This window comes from Pongo abelii, chromosome 20 (genome assembly GCF_028885655.2).
Source record: "Pongo abelii isolate AG06213 chromosome 20, NHGRI_mPonAbe1-v2.0_pri, whole genome shotgun sequence".
Taxonomy (NCBI): Eukaryota; Metazoa; Chordata; class Mammalia; order Primates; family Hominidae; genus Pongo; species Pongo abelii.
In genome coordinates this window covers 21,329,918-21,352,378 of record NC_072005.2, presented here as the reverse complement: position 1 = coordinate 21,352,378, position 22,461 = coordinate 21,329,918, and the positions used below count along the sequence as shown (strand labels likewise).

At 41.7% G+C, this 22,461-nt stretch overlaps 1 protein-coding gene and 1 pseudogene across 1 annotated transcript in view; one reads left to right on the top strand and one right to left on the bottom strand.

Annotated features, from left to right (window-relative positions):
* Positions 1-21,906, bottom strand: part of LOC100435842 (zinc finger protein 431) — a 45,179-nt gene extending 23,273 nt beyond the window's left edge. The window contains 2 exon segments of the mRNA XM_063720015.1: positions 20,450-20,542; positions 21,887-21,906. Of these exon segments, the coding sequence (XP_063576085.1) occupies positions 20,450-20,542; positions 21,887-21,889 (96 nt within the window). The 5' untranslated portion in view covers positions 21,890-21,906.
* On the top strand, positions 14,279-15,131 carry LOC100435479 (large ribosomal subunit protein eL8-like; annotated as a pseudogene).
* Positions 21,907-22,461: the final 555 nt, after the last annotated feature.

The window sequence follows — 22,461 nt, the reverse complement described above, 5'->3', positions numbered from 1 at the left end:
ATCTTGAGAAAATTCTCTTAAAGGCATCAGCACCACCTGCTTACCTACTAGTGTCACACCCACAGACAGAAGGACCAAGACCAAAAAGTCCATACATTTCTCTCCTTTATAACAGAAGAGATTCAGGAAAAAATGAGCTGCTCCACGGAAATAAAAATATATGTTCCTCTTTTCCTGTCCACAGGTGCCCTCCCCGCCACAGACACCAGCAAATTCTGCTACAGTAATGGAAATATGCACCACACTGCCCTGTCCCTACCAAACCCAAACTGAACAGGCCCTGTGACCACCCTTTAGTGCAAAGGTGGCACTTCACTCTCATGAATGTATTTTGAAACCCTCATACTTGATTCTGGCCTCAGCTTAGAGTCACATGAGGCCCTTCATTAAAACAACATGGATGCTTCCACCTAGAACAATAAATAGAAACTGTGGAAAGGGCACAAGTAAAGAGATTTCTGCAATTTTTTTTTTTTTTTGAGACGGAGTTTCACTCTCTTACCAGGCTCGAGTGTAATGGTGCAATCTCAGCTCACTGCAACATCCGCCTCCCAAGTTCAAGTGATTCTCCTGCCTCAGCCTCCCGAGTAGCTGGGATTACAGGCACACACCACCACACCCAGCTAATTTTTGGATTTTTAGTAGAGTCAGGATTTCACCATGTAATCCTAATGAGAGGAGTGGGCTGATAAGCACTGCCTCTCAAGCTTTAAAGAGCTTAAAAATTACTTGGTAATAGGATCAGGAGCAGTGACTCACGCCTGTAATCCCAGCACTTTGGGACGCGGAGGGGGGCGGATCACCTGAGGTCTGGAGTTCAAGACCAGCCTGACAAACAGGGAGAAACCTCATCTCTACTAAAAATAAAAAAGTAGCTGGCGTGGTGGTGCATGCCTGTAATCCCAGCTACTCAGGAGGCTGAGGCAGGAGAATTGCTTAAACCCAAGGGGCAGAGGTTGCAGTGAGACGAGATCGTGCCATTGCACTTCAGCCTGGGTGACAGAGCGAGACTCTGTCTCAAAAAAAAAAACCAAAATTACTTGGGAATTTTGGTCCCAATCTATGTAATGTGAATCTGCAGGTTTGGAAAAAGTCCATGAATGGGTGTTTCAAACAAGTTCCCTGCCAATGCTGATGTTGCTACCCCTGGGTTCATTATTAGCAGTAGTCAGAGAAAGCAGGCACAGCACAGAGTCCCTTACACTCAGCTCTGTTGTCACAACACAAATCTTTCTGGTACAAATGGAGACAACCAATCTCCATCCAAATGTTTCGTATTCTTTGCTGGCTCTTTAAAGTTTACAGAGGAAACAGAAAGCAGCATTTTCAGAATAATTCTGCATTTGAAAAACAACATGTAAACATGTAATAATGCAATGTTTATTAAGCAGGTACTATCTGCTCAAGAGTATGTTACAAAGCACTGTGTGGGGAATAACACATTATGTGACTTAATCCTCACAACACCCTGGAAGTTGACTCTAAGTGTTCAATAATTCCCAGGATTTAGATAAAGGGTTCAGCATTTTTATTTCTTCATCTGTTTCTCTGTCATTTTTAAAAATAAAATGTATAGAATAAAAGCTAGACAGGAGGGATACAGAATGAGAGAATTTAATGTAGTTTAGAGAAATTTTTATTGTGTTTATATTTACTTTTTTGTTACTTGTGGAGCAACTACTGGATCTGCAGGAATAGAAAACAAGTTGCTAAATGGAATATTTCTGTAAGCACTGGTTTTAACACAAAATTTAAAAATTAGGATCCCAAAATATACAGTTTATTTTTCTCATTTACCTGCTTTTGGGTTTCTCAAATTTTGAGCACCAGCTCTAGAAAGGCAGCAGGATTCACCAGCAAAAACTCTCATCTTTTCAAATCAGTTTTGTGAGGCAAGACTCCAGGGTGGGGCCAGACCTAAATAAGGGCTCCAAAAAGGGTGAATCTGGTCGGGTGTGGTGGTCATGCCTGTAATCCCAGCACTTTGGGAGGCTGAGGTGAGTGGGTCACCTGAGGTCAGGAGTTCAAGACCAGCCTGGCCAAAATGGTGAAACCCTGTCTCCATTAAAAATACAAAAATTGCCGGGTACAGTGGTTCATGCCTGTAATCCCAGCACTTTGGGAGGGTGAGCCAAGTGGATCACCTGAGGTCAGGAGTTCAAAACCAGCCTGTCCAACATGGTGAAACCCTGTCTTCTACTAAATATATAAAAATTAGATGGGCATGATGGCAGGCGCCTGTAATCCCAGCTACTCAGGAGGCTGCGGCAGGAGAATTGCTTGACCCCCGTAGGTGGAGGTTGCAGTGTGCCAAGATCATGCCACTGCATTCCAGCCTGAGCGACAGAGCGAGACTCCATCTCAAGAAAACACACACAAACACACACACACACACTCACTCACACAATTAGCTGGATGTGGTGGCGGGCACCTGTAATCCCAGTTACTTAGGAGGCTGAGGCACAAGAATTGCTTGAACCTGGGAGGCGGAGGTTGCAGTGAGCCGAGGTTACACCACTACACTTCAGCCTGGGAAACAAGAGCAAGGCTCCAACTGAAAAAAAACAAAAAACAAAAAAACAAGGGGTGAAGGCTTGGTGCAGTGACTCACGCCTGTAATCCCAACACTTTGGGAGGCCTAGGCGGGAAAATCACCTGAGGTCGGGAGTTCGAGATCAGTCTTACCAACATGGAGAAAACTTATCTCTACTAAAAATACAAAACTTAGCCGGGCGTGGTGGCGCAAGCCTGTAATCCCAGCTACTCGGGAGGATGAGGTGGGAGAATCACTTGAACCAGGGAGGTGGAGGTTGCAGTGAACCTAGATTGTGCCATTGCACTCCAGCCTCGGCAACAAGAGCAAAACTCCATTTTAAATAAACAAACAAACAAACACTAACCACTGGGTTAGGCACTGCCTAACCACTGGGTTAGGCACTGCCTAACCACTGGGTTAGGCACTGCCTAACCACTGGGTTAGGCACTGCCTAACCACTGGGTTAGGCACTGCCTAACCACTGGGTTAGGCACTGCCTAACCACTGGGTTAGGCACTGCCTAACCACTGGGTTAGGCACTGCCTAACCACTGGGTTAGGCAGTGGACCCTCTATAGAATTCTGTTCTCTGTGCCATTGGGGTATTTCCAGTTCAGTTTTTCCTAAGCTTACCTAAATGAAACTAAAATCCCAGAGTTTATGTAACTTTAATCTGCCCTTTCAATGTTATAACATATAATAATAAGCAACTTAAACAAATCTCTCAAGGTTTTCTAGGATAATTTTATCAGATGATATATATGTATTCTTAGCAAGGTAAAAGAAACACAAATAATAATAACAATTCTCCTGTCCATAAATATCCCTTCAGATGATATCAGAAGTCACAACAATATAAAAAAAAGTGGCCCAAATAAAGCTCAAGTTTTTTTGTACACATCTATTCATTGTGCTAACCATACGATGCTTAATCCAACTATGTACCCAGTTGCTAGTCTACACTAAAAGTTCCTGGATGGTAGGGATCATGACTGCTTTATTTATTTATTTATTTATTTATTTATTTATTTATTTAGAGATGGAACTTTGCTCCGTCACCAGGCTGGAGTTCAGTGGAATGATCTCAGCTCACTGCAACCTCCACCTCCCAGGTTCAAGAGATTCTCCTGCCTCAGCCTCCTGAGTAGCTGGGACTACAGGCACGTGCCATCAAGCCCAGCTAATTTTTGTATTTTTAGCAGAGATGGGGTTTCACCACGTTGGCCAGGATGGTCTTGATATTTTGACCTCATGATCCACCCACCTTGGCCTCCCAAAGTGCTGGGATTACAGGCATGATCCACCGCACCTGGTTCATCTATGTTTTCAATGACCATATGAAATGGAAGCAATTAGTTTATTTGTTTGAGTCACCAGACCTCCTCTTTGTCTTTCACCTAAGTACCAGGAAACTGGAGAAGCTCTCATCTTGGTACCAACTAAAGTGACCTCTTGTATGAGGGGAGTAAAAAACACAGGATTACTTCTTTCTCTTATACTGGGAGAAGCAGAATTAATCACTCTTGTCAGCCTGACACAGTTCTGCCCTGGACATCCTCAAATGTCTCAAAGATGCCTAGGTGATTGTGAGAGGGTTCTTAGTGATGCAGGGCTGAGGGCCCACTGATAAGCCAGGATGGAGAGACTCAGGCTGATTCTAAATAGAAAATGGAACTGCTCTGGTGGAGCTCCAGAACCTGGATCACCTATCCTGATTCATTCACTTTTGGGTAAGAGGAAGGACAAGGATACTCTGCTCCAGCATGACATTTTACAGGTAGGTATAGTTGTGGTTGTCATGGCTCTGGATATTTTGTGGCCTTGATCTCTCACTCTTAAGATGCTTGTTTAAACTTAAAGATTCTGTCATCAGACTATTTACACCTGGAGCCTCTTACATAACTGTAACAGGTCATTGAACAAGATCTAAAAAGCTTAAAAAGCCAGACTCTCAAAGGGGGGTTTCAGATGTCTATGTTGACATCTCACAATGCAGAAAATGCCTCCTATTGGTTTTCTGTATATTCTCAATCCAAAATCTGGCCCTGTCTTATGAATCCCAGGCAGAAGCATGATGTTATGTTCAGATTCTAGGTGGGATCAACCTGGCTTGCATCCTTGGGTGTTACATCAAGTAGAGTACAATCAAAGGAAAAATCTCCCATAGAGGCTGTTCTAGCATACTCTTTAAGTAATATGTCTACCCAAAAAAAAAAAAAAAAAAAAAAAAAAAGGCTGAGGCAACATGAATATAAGTAGAGAGTTCATTTGGGCCAAGTTTAGGACTGTAACCTTGGAGTAAAGATACATCCTCCAAAGACTGAACAATAACAAGAGCAACAAAACGGAATCCCTGAATAGGCCAACAAGTTCCAAAATTGAATTAGTAATAAATAGCCTAATAACCAAAAATACAACAGGACCAGACAAATTTGCAGCTGAATTCTACCCAATGTACAAAGAGCTGGTATCAATTCTACCAAAATTATTTTAAAATGCTGAGTAAAAGGCACTCCTTTTCAACTCATTATATAAGAATAGCATCAGCCAGGTGCGGTGGCTCATGCCTATAATCCCAGCACTTTGAAAGGCCGAGGCGGGCAGATCATGAGGTCAAGGGATCGAGACGATCCTGGCCAACATGGTGAAACCCCGTCTTTATGAAAAATACAAAAATTACCTGGGTATGGTGGCCCAGGCCTGTAGTCCCAGCTACTCATGAGGCTGAGGCAGGAGAATCACTTGAGCTCGGGAGGCAGAGGTTGCGGTAAGCCGAGATTGAGCCACTGCACTCCAGCCTGGCAACAGAGTGAGACTCCGCCTCCAACAACAACAACAACAACAACAACAAAAAGAATAGCATCATTCTGATACCAAAATCTGGCAGAGACAAAACAAAAAATAGAAAACTTCAGGCCAATATCCTTGATGAACACTGAAGAAAACATTCTCAACAAAATACTGGCAAACCAAATCCAGGAGAACATCAATTGAATCCAGTGTGATCAAGTAGGCTGTATCTCTGATATGCAAGGTTTTTTCAACATAACAACAATTAATGAATATTATTCATCACATAAACAGAACTAAAGACAAAACCCACAAGATTATCTCAATAGATGCTAAAAACACTTTCAATATAATTTAACATCCTTCATGTTTAAAACCCTCAACAAACTAGGCACTGAAGGTACATACTTCAAAATAATGAGTCACCTATGACAAACTTACAGCCAACATACTGAATGGACACAAGCTGGACGCATTCCTCCTTGAAAACTGGCACAAGACAAGAATGCCTTCCCTCAAAACTCCTATTCAACACAGAATTGGAAGTCCTGGCCATAGCAATCAGGAAAAAGATTAAAATAAAAGACATCCAAAAGAGAAGAGAGGAAGTCAAACTATCCTTATGTTCGGATGACAAGATTCTATATCTTCAAAACCGTACAGTCTCAGCAAAAAGCTGTTTAAACTGATAAACAACTCCAGCAAAGTTTCAGGGTACTAAATCAATAGCATCCCTTTACATCAACAACATCCAAGCCAAAAGCCAAATCAAAAACATAATCCCATTCACAACTGCCACAAAAAGAATGGAATATCTAGGGATACAGCTAAGCAGGGAGGTGAAAGATCTCTATAACAAGAATGACAAAATACTGCTTAAAGAAGTCAGAGATGGCCAGGCCCAGTAGCTCACGCCTGTAATCCCAGCACTTTGGGAGGCCGAGGTGGGCAGATCATGAGGCCAGGAGTTCGAGACCAGCCTGACCAACATGGTGAAACCGTGTCTCTACTAAAAATACAAAAAAATTAGCCAGGCATGGTGGCACGTGACTGTAATCCCAGCTACTTGGGAAGCTGAGGCAGGAGAATAGCTTGAACCAGGGAGGCAAAGGTTGCAGTGAGCTGAGATTGCACCATTGCACTCCAGCCTGGGTGACAGAGCAAGACTCCATCTCAACAACAACAAAAGACATCAGAGATGACACAAACAAATTAAAAAAACATGTTATGCTCACAGATAGAAAAGATCAATATTATTAAAATGGCCAAACTACCCAAAGACATTTACCAATTTAATGCTATTTGTATCAAACTACCAAAACATTGTTAACTAAAAAATAACTATTTTAAAATTTATATGGAACCAAAATGAGCCTGAATTGCCAAGGCAATTTTAAGCAAAAAGAACAAAGCTGGAGGCATTACATTACCCCACTTCAAACCACACTCACCAGAGGGCTACGGTAATGAAAGCAGCACAGTATTGGTACAAAAACAGACTCACAGAACAAGGCAACAGAATACAGAGCAAAAAAAAAAAAAAAAAACTTCATTAAAAAGTAGACAAATGGCCCGGTGTGGTGGCTCACGCCTGTAATCCCAACACTTTGGGAGGCCGAGGCGGGTGGATCATGGGGTCAACGGGGTCAGGGGTTCGAAACCAGCCTGGCCAACATGGTGAAACCCCGTCTCTACTAAAAAAATACAAAAAAATTAGCCAGGCGTGGTGGCGCACACCTGTAATCCCAGCTACTCAGGAGGCTGAGGCAGGAGAATAACAGCTTGAACCTAGGAGGCGGAGGTTGCAGTGAGCCAAGGTCCCACCACTACACTCCAGCCTGGGACAGAGCAAGACTGTCTAAAAAAAAAAAGGTAGGCAAAAAACATGAACAGATGCTTTTTAAAAGAAGACAAACATGGCTAACAAGCATGTGCAACAAATGCTCACCACTAATCACTAGAGAAATGCAAAAAACAAACAAGCAAAAAAAGACCACAATGAGATACCACCTCACACCAATCAGAATGGCTGTTGTTAGAAAGTCAATAATAGGCTGCTTACAGTAATCCCATGGCAAAACTCTGTCTCTACTAAAAATACAAAAATTAGCCGGGCGTGATGGCACATGCCTGTAGTCCCAGCTACATGGGAGGCTGAGGCAGGAGAATTGCTTGAACCCAGGAAGCAGAGGTTGCAGTGAGGTGAGATGGTCCCACTGCACTCTAGTCTAGGTGACAGAGTAACACTCCATCTCAAACAAACAAACAAAGACATAAAACAAACCTAATTGCCTATTAACGGTAGACTAGATTAAAATAATATGGTATGGTTGGGTGAGGTGGTTCACACTTGTAATCTCAGTACTTTGGGAGGCCAAGGCAGGTGGATTGCCTTAGCTCAAGCATTCAAGACCAGCCTGGGCAACATGGCAAAACTCATCTCTACAAAAGATAGAAAAAGAAGTTAGCTGGGCATGGTGGTGCATGGTTGTAGTCCCAGCTACTTTGGGGGCTGAAATAAGAGGGTGCCTTGAGCCTGGAAGGTTGAGGCTGAAGTGAGTCAAGATTGCACCACTGCACTTCAGCCTGTGTGACAAAGTGAAACACTGTCTCCAAATAAATTAATTAAATAAAATAGAAGATATAATAAAAAAAAAAGTATGGTACGTAAACATTATGGAAGATTATGTGGCCATTAAAAAAAAAAAAACAAGACTAAGTTTATTTGCAGCAACATAGATGATGCTGGAGACCATTATCCTTAGAAAGCTAAAGTGAAACAAAATCAAATGCATGCTGTCATTTATAAGAGCTAAATAATAATAACACATGGACACAAAGAAGGGAACGACACACACTGAGGCCTAGTTGAGAATGCAGAATGAAAGGACAAAAAGGATCAGAAAAAAATACCTGTTCGGTGTTATGCTTAGTACCTCAGTGACAAAACAATCTACACCAAACCCCCATGACACAATTTTATCTATATAACAAAGCTGCACATGGACCCCTTAACCAAAAATAAAAGTTAAAAGAAAAAAAAATCCATGCATGGGGAAGAGTGCAATGTAGGTACAAGGAGTTGTTTGTTCTACAGATGGTGGCCCAGGTGGGGCTGGACTCTGATTTATTTCTGTATGCATGCAGGCAGATGATATTATGAACAGGTGGCCCAGAACCCTAGGTTGGTGGGGAAAACAGGTTGCTGTGGCAGATTCAGTGTCTGGGTGTGGGGATATGCCAGGAGACTTGTAGACACTTTTGTGGGTTTTTGTCAAGAAACACTAAAACCAACAATGCTATGGTGAAATTCCTGAGGGTGGTGCCTAGTGCTGGGAGAGGTGTGGATACATCAATGTCTAGTGGGCATATTTGGGAGTGGGTGGGAATCCTGTGGTGGCAGCTTTGCGAAAAGGGGGTCTGTCATCAGAGCTCCTTTCTTGAAGTTTTCATCCTCTTCAATCCTGGCAGGAGCCCTGGGATCCCAAGACAATGGGCAGTGTGAAAGCCTGTGTGCAGGACAGAAGAGCCTCCCGTTTGCAGACACTCAGTTTTATACCAGGACAGGGCTCTGTGGTATCTTTCTTCTGCCACCAAATCTGTAGTTTGCTGAACACCAAGCAATTGTCCAACAGCAACTCAATGTCTAACATTTGAATTCTGACACCACCCAGAGTCAGCATAGACCCTGATTCAGATCTCAGTCCCACAACATTGTCCTCATTCCAGACGCCAGTGACAAACCCCATAGGCTCATCTATGCTTCTGAGCTACTGTTTAAAAATTGGGGACTCTGCAAGGTAATTTATAGATTCAATGCCATCCCCATCAAGCTACCAATGACTTTCTTCACAGAATTGGAAAAAACTACTTTAAAGTTCATATGGAACCAAAAAAGAGCCCACAATGCCAAGTCAATCCTAAGAAAAAAAAAAAAAAAGCTGGAGGCATCACGCTACCTGACTTCAAACTATACTACAAGGCTGCAGTAAACAAAACAGCATGGTACTGGTACCAAAACAGAGACCTAGACCAATGGAACAGAACAGAGTCCTCAGAAATAATGCTGCATATCTACAACCATCTGATCTTTGACAAATCTGACAAAAACAAGAAATGGGGAAACGATTCCCTATTTAACAAATGGTGCTGGGAAAACTGGCTAGCCATATGTAGAAAGCTGAAACTGGATCCTTTCCTTACACCTTATACAAAAATTAATTCAAGATGGATTAAAGACTTACATGTTAGACCTAAAACCATAAAAACCCTAGAAGAAAATCTAGGCAATACCATTCAGGACATAGGCATGGGCAAGGACTTCATGTCTAAAACACCAAAAGCAAAGGCAACAAAAGCCAAAATTGACAAATGGGACCTAATTAAACTAAAGAGCTTCTGCACAGCAAAAGAAACTACCATCAGAGTGAACAGGCAACCTACAGAATGGGAGAAAATTTTTGCAATCTACTCATCTGACAAAGGGCTAATATCCAGAATCTACAATGAACTCAAACAAATTTATAAGAAAAAAACAAACAACCCCATCAACAAGTGGGCAAAGGATATGAACAGACACTTCTCAAAAGAAGACATTTATGCAGCCAACAGACACATGAAAAAATGCTCATCATCACTGGCCATCAGAGAAATGCAAATCAAAACCACAATGAGATACCATCTCATACCAGTTAGAATGGCAATCATTAAAAAGTCAGGAAACAACAGGTGCTGGAGAGGATGTGGAGAAATAGGAACACTTTTACACTGGTGGTGGGACTGTAAACTAGTTCAACCATTGTGGAAGTCAGTGTGGCGATTCCTCAGGGATCTAGAACTAGAAATACCATTTGACCCAGCAATCCCATTACTGGGTATATACCCAAAGGATTATAAATCATGATGCTATAAAGACACATGCACACGTATGTTTACTGCGACACTATTCACAATAGTGAAGACTTGGAACCAAGCCAAATGTCCAATGACAATAGACTGGATTAAGAAAATGTGGCACATATACACCATAGAATACTATGCAGCCATAAAAAATGATGAGTTCGTGTCCTTTGTAGGGACATGGATGAAGCTGGAAACCATCATTCTCAGCAAACTATCGCAAGGACAAAAAACCAAACACCGCATGTTCTCACTCATAGGTGGGAACTGAACAATGAGAACACATGGACACAGGAAGGGGAACATCACACACCGGGGCCTGTTGTGGGGTGGAGCAGGGAGGGATAGCATTAGGAGATATACCTAATGTTAAATGACAAGTTAATGGGTGCAGCACACCAACATGGCACATGTATACATATATAACTAACCTGCACATTGTGCATGTGTACCATAAAACTTAAAGTATAATAAAAAAAAAAAATTGGGGACTCCCAACGGGCGCGGCGGTTCATGCCTATAATCCCAGTACTTTGGGAGGCCAAGGCAGGTGGCTCAACTGAGGTTGGGAGTTTGAGACCAGCCTGACCAACATGAAGAAACCCTGTCTCTACTAAAAATACAAAATTAGACAAGCATGGTGGTGGGCGCCTGTAATCCCAGCTACTAGGGAGGCTGAGGCAGGAGAATCACTTGAACCCGGAAGGCAGAGGTTGCGGTGAGCCAAGATCACGGCACTGCACTCCAACCTGGACAACAAGAGCGAAACTTCATCTCAAAAAAGAAAAAAATTGGGGACTCCCACAGCCTTCCTCAAGTTCAATTAGATCAAGCTACTCACAGAACTCAGCAAAACACTGTAGTTATGTTTACTAGTTTATTATAAAAAGGACAACCCAGGAAAAGTCAAATGGAAGAAATGTGTATGACAAAGAAAAGAGGTGGGGAACGATGAATCACAAATATAATCTGGGTAAATAGCTGTGGTTAATAAAATTCTTCATCCTTTGTGTTTTCTAGAAATAGTTTATGGAAAGAAACACCCTTCCCATTATGACTTAGATGGTGCTCTCTTTTCTTATTTATCACATAGCCAGACACAGACTCTGTCAGAGGTGTATTGAACCAGAGCAGCTCCATTTTGAATAGAGGCTGAGTAAAATAAGGCTGAGACCCACTGGGCTGAATTCCCAGATTGTTAGGCATTCTAACTCACAAGATGAGATAGGAGGTCAGCACAAGATACAGGTCATAAAGACCTGGCTGATAACACAGGTTGCAGTATAGAAGCTGGATAAAACCCACCAAAATTAACATGGCAATGAGAGGGACCTGTGATTGTCCTCTCTGCTACACTCCCACCAGTGCTATGATAGTTTATAAATGCCATGGCAACATCAGGAAGTTATCTTAAAATAGTTTAAAAAGGAGAGGCATAAATATTCCACCCCTTGTTTAGCATATAATCAAGAAATAACCATAAAAATGTGCCGCTGCTCTACCTATGGAGAAAGCCATTCTTTTATTTATTTACTTTCTTCATTAACTTGCTATCACTTTACTCTATGGACTCGCCCTCAATTCTTTTGAGCGAGATCTAAGAACCCTCTCTTGGGGTCTGGATCAGAACGTCTTTCCGGTAACATCTTTCTGGTAACCACAAAGGGACTATACTTAAGAGACCTCTGACCCAAAGGAAAATCATCTGCATGCACCAATTGGCTGACTTTGGGTGAGTGGTGTGCATATACCTGAGTAAAGGATGGGATTGGGTTAGAGGCACGACTTAGGAGAATTAGAGTCTCTCCTAAGACACAGTGGGTTAAAGGCTCCTCTTAAATAAAAGACGAGGATGCTTGACTGAACTTGGATTTGAGGCCGAGCTTAGAAAGGTTATGTTCCTTCCTAAGATTTAGAAAGTTAGAGACCCCTCTCAGTAAAATCCGTCTCAGCTAAGAACTGGTTTGACACCATGGGACATTCATTGATATTCTTTTTGGATTAATCCGTCTTGCACTCTTTGTTGATGGCTATGGGTGACAGAATTAGGCATCTACAGGACCATGGGACATGGGGATCTTTTTCTTGTCCAAAAGGGAAAACTTAAGTGCTAATGGGACTGTTGGAAAAAAATCTCTTTCCTACCAAGAAGTGGCCACCTGAACTTTTTATTATCGCTGCAATGGGTAGGTCTTTCTCCGGCCCCCCTTAGCTCTTTGCCTTCCCACCCTGTCACAGACAATGCTTTCTCTCTCTTTTCTCTTTCTTATTTTCTATTACTCAGAGTAATCATCTGGCCTAGAGACCACAAGATAAAACTCCTGATTATTAAGTTGAATTAACAATGACAGGGCCCAATTGTGGCCAAGTTTAAGTCTTGCCAGTTTCATATTGGTTGCTAAGAAGAGTGGCTAATGTCTATGCTGTCACATATATTTTGATCTGGCCAGAAAAAGATAATTTTTCTTTTTGTTGCAGCTTGGCTCACAGGGCTGTGGTGCAGCCAGCCACATCACTAGGGCCACTCAAGGAAATGGAACCCAGAAGCCTGGCATGCTGGCAAAAGTATACAAATTTCTGACCAGACTTCTAGCCTCTCTATGCAAACTGATTGAATGAATGGTGAAAAAAATACTGTTTATCTTCTATGTAAAGTTCTAATTAATATGGGAATGCATTTGTGAGGTTAGTCTTAAGCTGTAACAAATCTGTTGTACTTTGAGCTATAAATGTCTTTCTGTATGGGTCTGTCATTAAGAGGGGTACCTTAGGATAGAATGCAGGCCTAGGACCCTTTAAGGCTGCTGTTCAAGATGGCCCAGAAAAGTGCTCAGTCATGTCCTTGGAAGCTCGACCTTGTGACCACATGACAGTACTTTCTCCTGGTCTCCACCATCACAGTGGTGGCCCAGGTTCAGGGTTCCATTCTCAGCTTAGGGAATGAGTACTTTCTTGTTTGATATTTGGGTGAGCTTTACCATTTGTTGATTCTCTTCTCCTCCAGGAACCATCTTGAATTTTCTTTCCAGAACACCTGTGATGTTACTTTTGGTAAAATTCAAAAGCCAGAGATATTGGCTGTTTGACCTGACTAAAGTCTGGTAATAAGAAATTTAAGAGGACTTTTTAAAAGAGCACTGATCACTGTGGTCATTGGCTCACACCTGTAATCCCAGCACTTTGGGAGTCCAAGGTGGGCTGATCACGAGGTCAGGAGATCGAACCATTCTGGTTAACATGGTGAAACCCCATCTGTACTAAAAATACAAAAAATTAGCCTGGTGTGGTGGTATTTGCCTGTAGTCCCAGCTACTCAGGAGGCTGAGGCAGGAGAATCACTTGAACCCGGGAGGCAGATATTACAGTGAGCCAAGATGGAGCCACTGCATTCCAGCCTGGGCAACAGAGTGAGACTCCGTTCCAAAAAAAAAAAAAAAAAAGGCACTGTGGTTAAAAGTCAACTTAAGTAAAGCAGATATTCAAGCTCTAACAGCCTGGGACACCTTGGGAAAAACAGAAGAGGTGCCACAGGCCCTGTTTTGAGAAACACTCCTTTTTCCTCATGAAACTCCAAAAATTGAAGGTGGATAGAGCCTTCTCAAAATATAAGGTTCTGTTCGTTTTGCATTGTGTTATCTGATGTTTTTGACTTTGGGGGGTATCAGAAATTACTTCACATTATAAAAGAACCTTGGCATGTAATAACTAGGTGAGAAATATACTTTTGGAATGGTTAATGGCAATTATGGGGAAATACTCAATTCTTCATATTTGGATCAGAGAAACATACTCTTGACCACCTAGGAAATATGGAGGTATCCCCAACCCCTACTGAGAAATAAGACTTCTCTTGGGATTAACTAATGCTCTCCTTTTTAGATCCAAGATCTGATGTAAAAATGTTACCCGTAATTTAGGGGGATCTGTTTTGTTTTCCAGCTCTGTCTACTTATTAGGCCATAAAAACGACATGCTTTCCTGGCCCTGGGCTACACCCTGAAACTAGTAATCCAATTAAGAAACTGACAAAGAAGCTCTCCTCACCCGACCCAAGATGCCAAAAGGAAAGAAGGCCTAGGGGAAGAAGGTGGTTCCAGCCCCTGCTGTTGTGAAGAAGCAGGAGGCCAAGAAAGTGGTGAATTTCCTGTTTGAGAAAAGGCCTAAGAATGTGGCACTGGGCAGGACATCCAGCCCAAAAGGGACCTCACCCAAAATGGCCCTGCTATATCAGGTTGCAGCAGCAAAGAGCCATCTTCTATAAGCGGCTGAAAGTGTTTTTCTGCAATTAACCAGTTCACCCAGGGCTTGGACCACCAAACAGCTACTCAGCTGCTTAAGCTGGCCTACAAGTACAGACCAGAGACAAAGCAAGAGGAGAAGCAGAGGCTGTTGGCCCAGGCCGAGAAGAAAGCTGCTGGCAAAGGGGACATCCCCATTAAGAGACCACGTGTCCTTCGAGCAGGAGTTAACACTGTCACCACCTTGGTGGAGAAAAAGAAAGCTCAGCTGGTGGTGATTGCACATGATGTGGATCCCATCAAGCTGGTTTTCTTCTTGCCTGCCCTGTGTCGTTAAAGGGGAGTCCCTTACTGCATTATCAAGGGGAAGGTAAGACTGGGACGTCTAGTCCACAGGAAGACCTGCACCACTGTCGTCTTCACGCAGGTTAACTCAGAAGACAAAGGTGCTTTGGCTAAGCTGGGGGAAGCTATCAGGACCAATTACAATGACAGATAGGATGAGATCCGCCATCACTAGGGAGGGAAGGCCCTGGGTCTCAAGTCTGTGGCTCAGATCGCCAAGCTCAAAAAGGCAAAGACTAAAGAACTTGCCACTAAACTGGGTTAAATGTACACTGTTGAGTTTTCTATACATAAAAATAATTAAAATAATACAAACTTTCCTTCAAAAAAAAAGAAAAGAAATTGACAAAGAAAAACCTTACAACTACTGAATCTTCTGTCTTTGTATTTATATGTGTTGTGTGTGTGATATGAAAGAACTCTGATTAATTGGTTTAAAAATAGTAAGAGCTTAAATCAAATATTTTGTCAAAAGAGTTAAAAGTGTAATGCCTTTTAGTTCATGTGACAAGTAATCTTTTGGAAATAAAAACAGTTTTAAAGATCATTGGGAAAATAAAAAGTCTTCAAAACATAAACATTTGATCTAAATTATATAGGTCACATATTAGATTTACCAAATACTTTAAGGTCATAAATTGGCTCTTTGACTTTTAAAAATTGTTCAATTTACCTATCTTGAAGCCAGTAGATTCTAAATAAGGCCTTGAGACATATGGAATTAGCCATTTCCCCTAAATATACAAAGGTTATAAAGAAAAGAGATTTTATATAAGAAAAGATGTTGTATAGTAAATTCTTATCCTAAAGTAAAATGACTGATTATTTAAAAAGATGGATGTTTAGGACAAATCAGAAAGCCCAAACATATTGTAGATGGTCTGTATAAGTCATGAAATAATTCACTGAAGGAAATTTATGCAAGAAATGTTGTACAATTTAAAGGTCATTAGGCCTCTTAAATTAAGACTTCTCAGAATGCCACTATGACTGTTCATTGTACAACTTGCCTGTTTTATAGCTAAGTAAGGCCTGGGACACATCAAGTTAGCCACACCCCCTAGCTATTAATACACTGGAGTCAGACCTTATATACACTTGTGTCTGTGTCCTAGACTTCACGCCTAGTATGTAATTAAAATTCCTTACTTACCAAGGTTTTCATCAAAAGTAAAAGTTGCTAAGAGTTAACATTGTAACATCTAATTTTGACTACTAAAAAACAGTTTTACATGCAAGGAATTCAGAGAAAGTGAAAAAAAATTCATTAAGAATTGGGTTTGACATAAATAATACACAAATATAAAATAGTAAAAATTTGGCTCATTTAGTATAAAAATCACACAGAAAAGACTGTCAACTGTGAAATCATGTTTGACTATTTTTGGACTATGTTTGTGTAAATATGTTATCGGTATGTGTTCCAAAATTAAGGGAAACTCCTGTAATTCTAATATGACTAATATAACTAATATGATAATATAACTATCCTCAGTCTGAGTCAGCATGCAACCTTATTTTATGTCTCTTCTAAGAACATGCTGACTTCATGGTAAAACATCATTAATAATCACAATCATTACATAAAATTATTATATGACACAGAGCTAACCAAATTTCCTTGTCAATCATGTTTTTTTTTTTTTTTTTTTTCACTGTGACTGCCCTAAGACTTCGCCATCCAGACAATCATCTTGTGTTGGTACTCTTCAAAAGATGATTTATGGTTAACTCTGACAGATGTTTTATTTTTTTTTTTCTGTTGAGATGGAGTCTTACTCTGTTGCCCAGGCTGGAGTGTAATGATGCAATCTCAGCTCACTGCAACCTCTGCCTCCCAGGTTCGAGTAATTCTCTTGCCTCAGCCTCCCAACTAGGCTGGGATTACAGGCGTCCACCACCATGTCCAGCTATTTTTTTTGTATTTTTAGTAGAGACAGGGTTTCACCATGTTGGTCAGGTTGGTCTTGAACTCCTGACCTCAGATAATCCACCCACCTTGGCCTCCCAAAGTGCTGAGATTACGGGCAGGAGCCACTGCGCCCAGCAACAGATGTTCTTAAATGCAAGTTTGTGGTAACTTTAGAAATTGTAACATTAGAATAGAGAAAAAAGTTCGGTATTCATGGAGAACTGGAATGTTCATGACTATCAAACAGAACAGGAATTAACTGAAGGGACTGAACTAATGGAAGATGAAAGTAAAATTTTTTGACTTCGCATAAAATGTCACTGATCCTTTGTTTTGTTTTTCAGGGTGAAGAAAACTCTGAATAGGCAAAAATATCATCACCCCTATTCAGCATGAAGTAGTTACAGAAAATGGATCTTCATCCCTCTACAACCCTTAGGATTAAGTGTGCCCTTGTGAAAAAGAAGGGGGAGATGTCAGAGGAACCAGAGCAAATCTATTTTGAATAGGGGCTGGGTAAAATAGGACTGAGACTGACTGGGATGCATTCCTGGATGGTTAGGCATTCTAAGTAAGAGGGTAGGATAGAAGGTCAGCACAAGATACAAGTCGTAAAGACCTTGTGGATAAAACAGGTTGCAGTAAAGAAGTCAAATAAAACCCACCAAAACCAAGATGTGACGAGAGTGACCTCTGATTGCCCTCACTGCTACACTCCCACAAGTGTCATGACAGCTTACAAATATCATGGAAACATTAGGAAGCTATCCTATATTGTCTAAAATTGGGAGGCATAAATAATCCATCCCTTGTTTAGCATATAATCAAGAAATAACCATAAAAATGTGCAAACAGCAACCCTTGCGCTGCTCTGCCTATGGAGTATGCCATTCTTTTATTCCTTTACTTTCTTCTTCTTTTTTTTTTTTTTTTTTGAGACAGAGTCTTGCTCTGTCACCCAGGCTGGAGTGCAGTGGCACGGTCTCGGCTCACTGCAACCTCTGCCTCCCGCTTTCAAGTGATTCTTTTCCTCAGTCTCCTGAGTAGCTGGCATTACAGGTGTGCACCACCAAGCTTGGCTAATTTTTATATTTTTAGTAGAGACGGGGTTTCACCATGTTGATCAGGCTGGTCTCAAACTCCTGACCTTATGATATTTTCTTAATACTTCCTTTTACTTTACTGTATGGACTCACCCTGAATTTTTTCTTGAGCAAAATCCAAGAACCCTCTTGTGGGGCTTGGATTGGGACCTCTTTCCAGTAAGAACTCTGCACATTTTCTTATTTTTCCAATTAAAAGAATCAGCTGAATTTGTCTTCAGTGGTCTAAATAAAATTTCTCACAGGCTCCAGAACTTTGAACTATCCTCAGTCTGAGTCAACATACAACCTTATTTTATGTCTCTTCTAAGAACATGCTGACTTCACGGTAAAACATTCTCTGATCTAAAATCTGATTTTTCACCCTTCATTTGCCATTCCCCTCCCACCTTCTCTCTAATCTTGTTTGCTCCTCCCTAGGAAAGAAAGCCCTTGTCAGCCTAAACTTTCCAATACTTAAAGTTTTTATAATTGGTACTTCTTCCTGTTGCAATACTCTTTTGGAATTTTTTTTTTACATAAATCTAACTTTGATATTCCAAAGCCTAGGAACTGCCTCAAAACAATAACAACATCATCAGTAAGATCCTCTCAGTCCCCTTTCATCTTAATCCTAACTGCATTTGCCTGTGGGTCCCCAGCTTTCCAGGGCTGTGTCAGCAAAAAGGCTTCTTCCATGGCTGGGTTGAGCAGCCTGGGACATCTGCAGGGGAGGCTACCCAGAAAAAACTAGCTGGGCCTTTATTTGTTTGTTTCTTTCTTTTTGAGATGGAGTCTCGCTCTGTCGCCCAGGCTGCAGTGCAGTGGCCTGATCTCGGCTCACTGTAAGCTCTGCCTCCCAGGTTCACGCCATTCTCCTACCTCAGCCTCCCGAGTAGCTGGGACTACAGGCACCCACCGCTACGCTCGGCTAGTTTTTTTGTATTTTTAGTAGGGATGGGCTTTCACCGTGTTAGCCAGGATGGTCTCGATCTCCTGACCTCGTGGTCCACCCGCCTCGGCCTCCCCAAGTGCTGGGATTACAGGCGTGAGCCACCGCATAGGTGGGCCTTTAATAACCTCCTTTTGTAGGCTCAATATTAGCCTTAGCTCTTAGTCACTGGGCTCAAGCTTTAATTTCCATGTTAGAGTTACTCACTTGGTTTTTGAAACTATGTGTTTGAAAAATCCAGCAAAATTACTCAAACACAGTGTTCATATAAGGGAAGGAAATGTTAAGGTACTTACATTTTGTACCTAAATAAGAAAAGCAAAAGTATCCATTCCTTTCAGACAACATATCTATTATTTTATTGTTTTCATTAAAAACCATGTAGTAAACAATTAGTTATATGGTAACACTTCCAGGTGATACCAAGTTTCATCTCATAAAATTTAGCATGAAACTCAGAAATCAAGATAACAGGATTTGAACAGAGATATTTAGTCACAAATTTACCCTGCAAAAAGAGCAACTGATATTTTCACAAATGTATGTAACTCACCAATTATCTACCACATTATCTCATGGAAATGTATTCATTCTCTACAGCCAAAATAGAATAGAGATTTTTCCCTATCCTTTTCCTTGGTAACTAGCATTCTAAAAGCTTAAGCCTTGGAATTCTGTTTGAATGCACCCAGCCATAAAAAAACCACACCCGAGAAAGCTTGTAAACTCACTCTGGGAAAGAAAAAGGTAAATGAGAATTTTTAACAAATGGGATATATAATTAGATATTAATTTTTTTTTCTAAAACCCACCTCTTTTATGCCCTTTGTAAATATTTTCCTACCTGCCAGGCACAGTGGCTCATGCCTGTAATCCCAGCACTTTAGGAGGCTGAGGCAGGCAGATCATCTGAGGTCAGGAGTTCGAGACCAGCCTGGCCAACATGGTGAAACCCCATCTCTACTAAAAAAATACAAAAAATTAGCTGGGTGTGGTGGTGTGTGCCTGTAATCTCAGCTACTTAGGAGGCTGAGGTAGAAGAATTGCTTGAACCTGGGAGATGGAGGTTGTAGTGAGCCAAGATCAAGCCCTCTGCAGCCTGGGCAGCAAGAGCGAAACTTGTTTCAAAGAAAAAAAAAAATTCCTACCTTTCAACCCCTACTAATATAAAGCAATTTACAGCTAAAAAAGTGAGGTCAAAATAAGTAAATAAATATTTTCAAGGTGACAAACCCAGGGAGTGGCAGTGTTGATTAAAAAACAAATGTGTGTCTGACTCATGTTTCAAGTCAGGCCATCAATCACTTGAGAGATTCTTCCACCCACTCCTGCTCACTTATGTGCTCATGAACGGCCCATACAGGAGACACTGCAGTATTTCTCGGTGACTGCCCCAGGTGCATTTTACTTTGCAAGTTCTTACACCATCTCACTAGAGTCAGGTTTTTTTGTTTTTGTTTTTGTTTTCTGGTCTTTTGGGATACTATTTTATCTGTCACAAGTTTTTCGCTTTTTAACACTATTTTTCTTCTATATTTATTTCATTATCTTTTTGCCCCCTAAGACAATCCAGGGGGCATACATTATTTCTGTGTTTTCCCCTCAGCGCCAGCATCTGACTGGCTGACCAGCAATGTGTCCCCAAGTAATGAAAGCTGGATTGGGTGTAGACAATTTTAATGTCTCAAGAGGTTACCTTTTCAAAATAAGAGTACACTAGAAGATTCCTCTCAGCCCCAGGGCATCCACTTGCTTCCTCAAGAGGATACACTCCATATTTCAGGTCATCCTATGGAAGAAAATAAACCAGAAGCTGATATTCACTAGGCACTTTAGCTGACATAACCACGGTGGATATCTTGGTTTATCCCCAGACAGTACTGAAACCCACGACCAGAAAAAAACTAAAAGGTGGCTGAGGACACATCACCCCATAAAGTTTCCAAAGGAAAACCTTGACCGAAAAACATTCTGACAAGATCTCTGTGCCTAGAGAAGACACAAGGAGAAAAGGCACAGAAAGTTTTAACAATACAGTGTCAGGGGATTATTCTTTGCTTTCTTCTCATAGGAAATATTTACAGATAACAAACTTTTTAAAAAGGGTCATTTAATGCTGTGTTAAAAATTAATTAAAATACGGTATAGAAAAGTACACTAAAAGACAAATAGGCGATAACGTGAATTAGGGAGGAAAAGCTGGCATTTGGAAACACCAGAAGGAACTGGAAATTTAGTATCTTACTGCAAGCCAGAGGGAGGCTGGAGAAATGAGGAATGGGGGTTAGACTTAAGACCCTGCTTGGGACACAGGTGAAAAATGCAGCGGAAAATCAGCTCTCCATGGACTGTGAAAATAATTAAAAGGCAGACAATTAGACGGAGATGTCTCTAGTCCCTGGGTTCCTACTTTAAAAAAATCTAACTGAAGTGCATTTTTTAGTAAATTACTACATTGAGAGAAACAAAACTCAGCCCTAACGAACTATAAACTGCCAATTAACCTCTGATTACATAATCAGGAAATTTTCATCTTTATTGTACACATTAAGAAACTATGTAACTCTACCTAACCAATTACTGAATTTGGTTTTCTTCATCATGCTTTTTATAAAAGTCTTTTCTTCAAGCCCCGCCCATGAAGCACAAATTACAAACCACAGCTGGGTGCTCCACAATTTTTGAATCACTCTTTGATTAAACTATTTAATGTTTTTGTAGTGACTCCCACATATTTTTAACAGAAGACAAGACGAACTGGGAACTCCACGGAACAAAGCTCTTCCCATTCATGAACCCGCACCCCGAGTCCGAACTGTCCCCTGAAGACCCTCCCGTGGTCCCTGCACAATCTGGGAAAGACGCGGCGCTGCGGGTGCAGAGCTGCTCAGAGAGGGCTCCAGGCCAGGGCACAGTCACTGTGTAGTGAAGAGACAGGACGCCTGGGGTCCCGACTGTCAGCGCAGCCGCCATCTTATGGCTGGAGGGGGACTGAGGCCGAGCTGGGCAAAGAGAACTCGGGGCGCAGACTGTGGAGCTGACTGCAGGGAGGCCTAAGTCCCGCCACAGCCACTTCCCACCGGTTACAACCAGCCCTTCCCCTCTCTCGGGATGTCCGACCCGGCACTCTCACCATTTCTAAGCTTTCAGGGGGTCCCGGTGTCTTAGCTGTGGGTCTCCCAATACCTGCAGGTCACAGGGCCACAGAGGTTGGGCCTCTAGGAGCAGAGGACACAGAGCAGTGAAGGGGAGACCTGGAGCTCAGGCGGCAGCCAGAGACAAAGGCCCCGCCACATCCCGGAAGCCGTCCTGTCTGCTCCAGGTGCGTGCCTGATTGGACGGTTCCCAGCCTAGCGTCGCTGATTGGATAACGTTTAAAACCCCACCTTCTCAGGCCCTGAGTGACAGAAGATGCGAACAGATGCTGGGCTGAGTGAAGAAAGAGTGACAGCTTAGGCTGCAGTCTTTTCAGGCAGGGCTTCCTCCCAGAGCTTAGCCAGGCCCACCCCAGAGGGAATTTGCATTTAACCTTGTGTGTAAAGTCACATGCATTTATAAATAACATACTGTATGCCTATTCACAAATGAAAAGAATATAATAACAATTATTTTAAAATTTCGGATTTTATGACCTTCCCGGCTTCTGGTCTTTGAGCAGGCCGGCTGAAATTTTAGAACGGAGGTAATTTTCTGAAATAAAATGTGAGC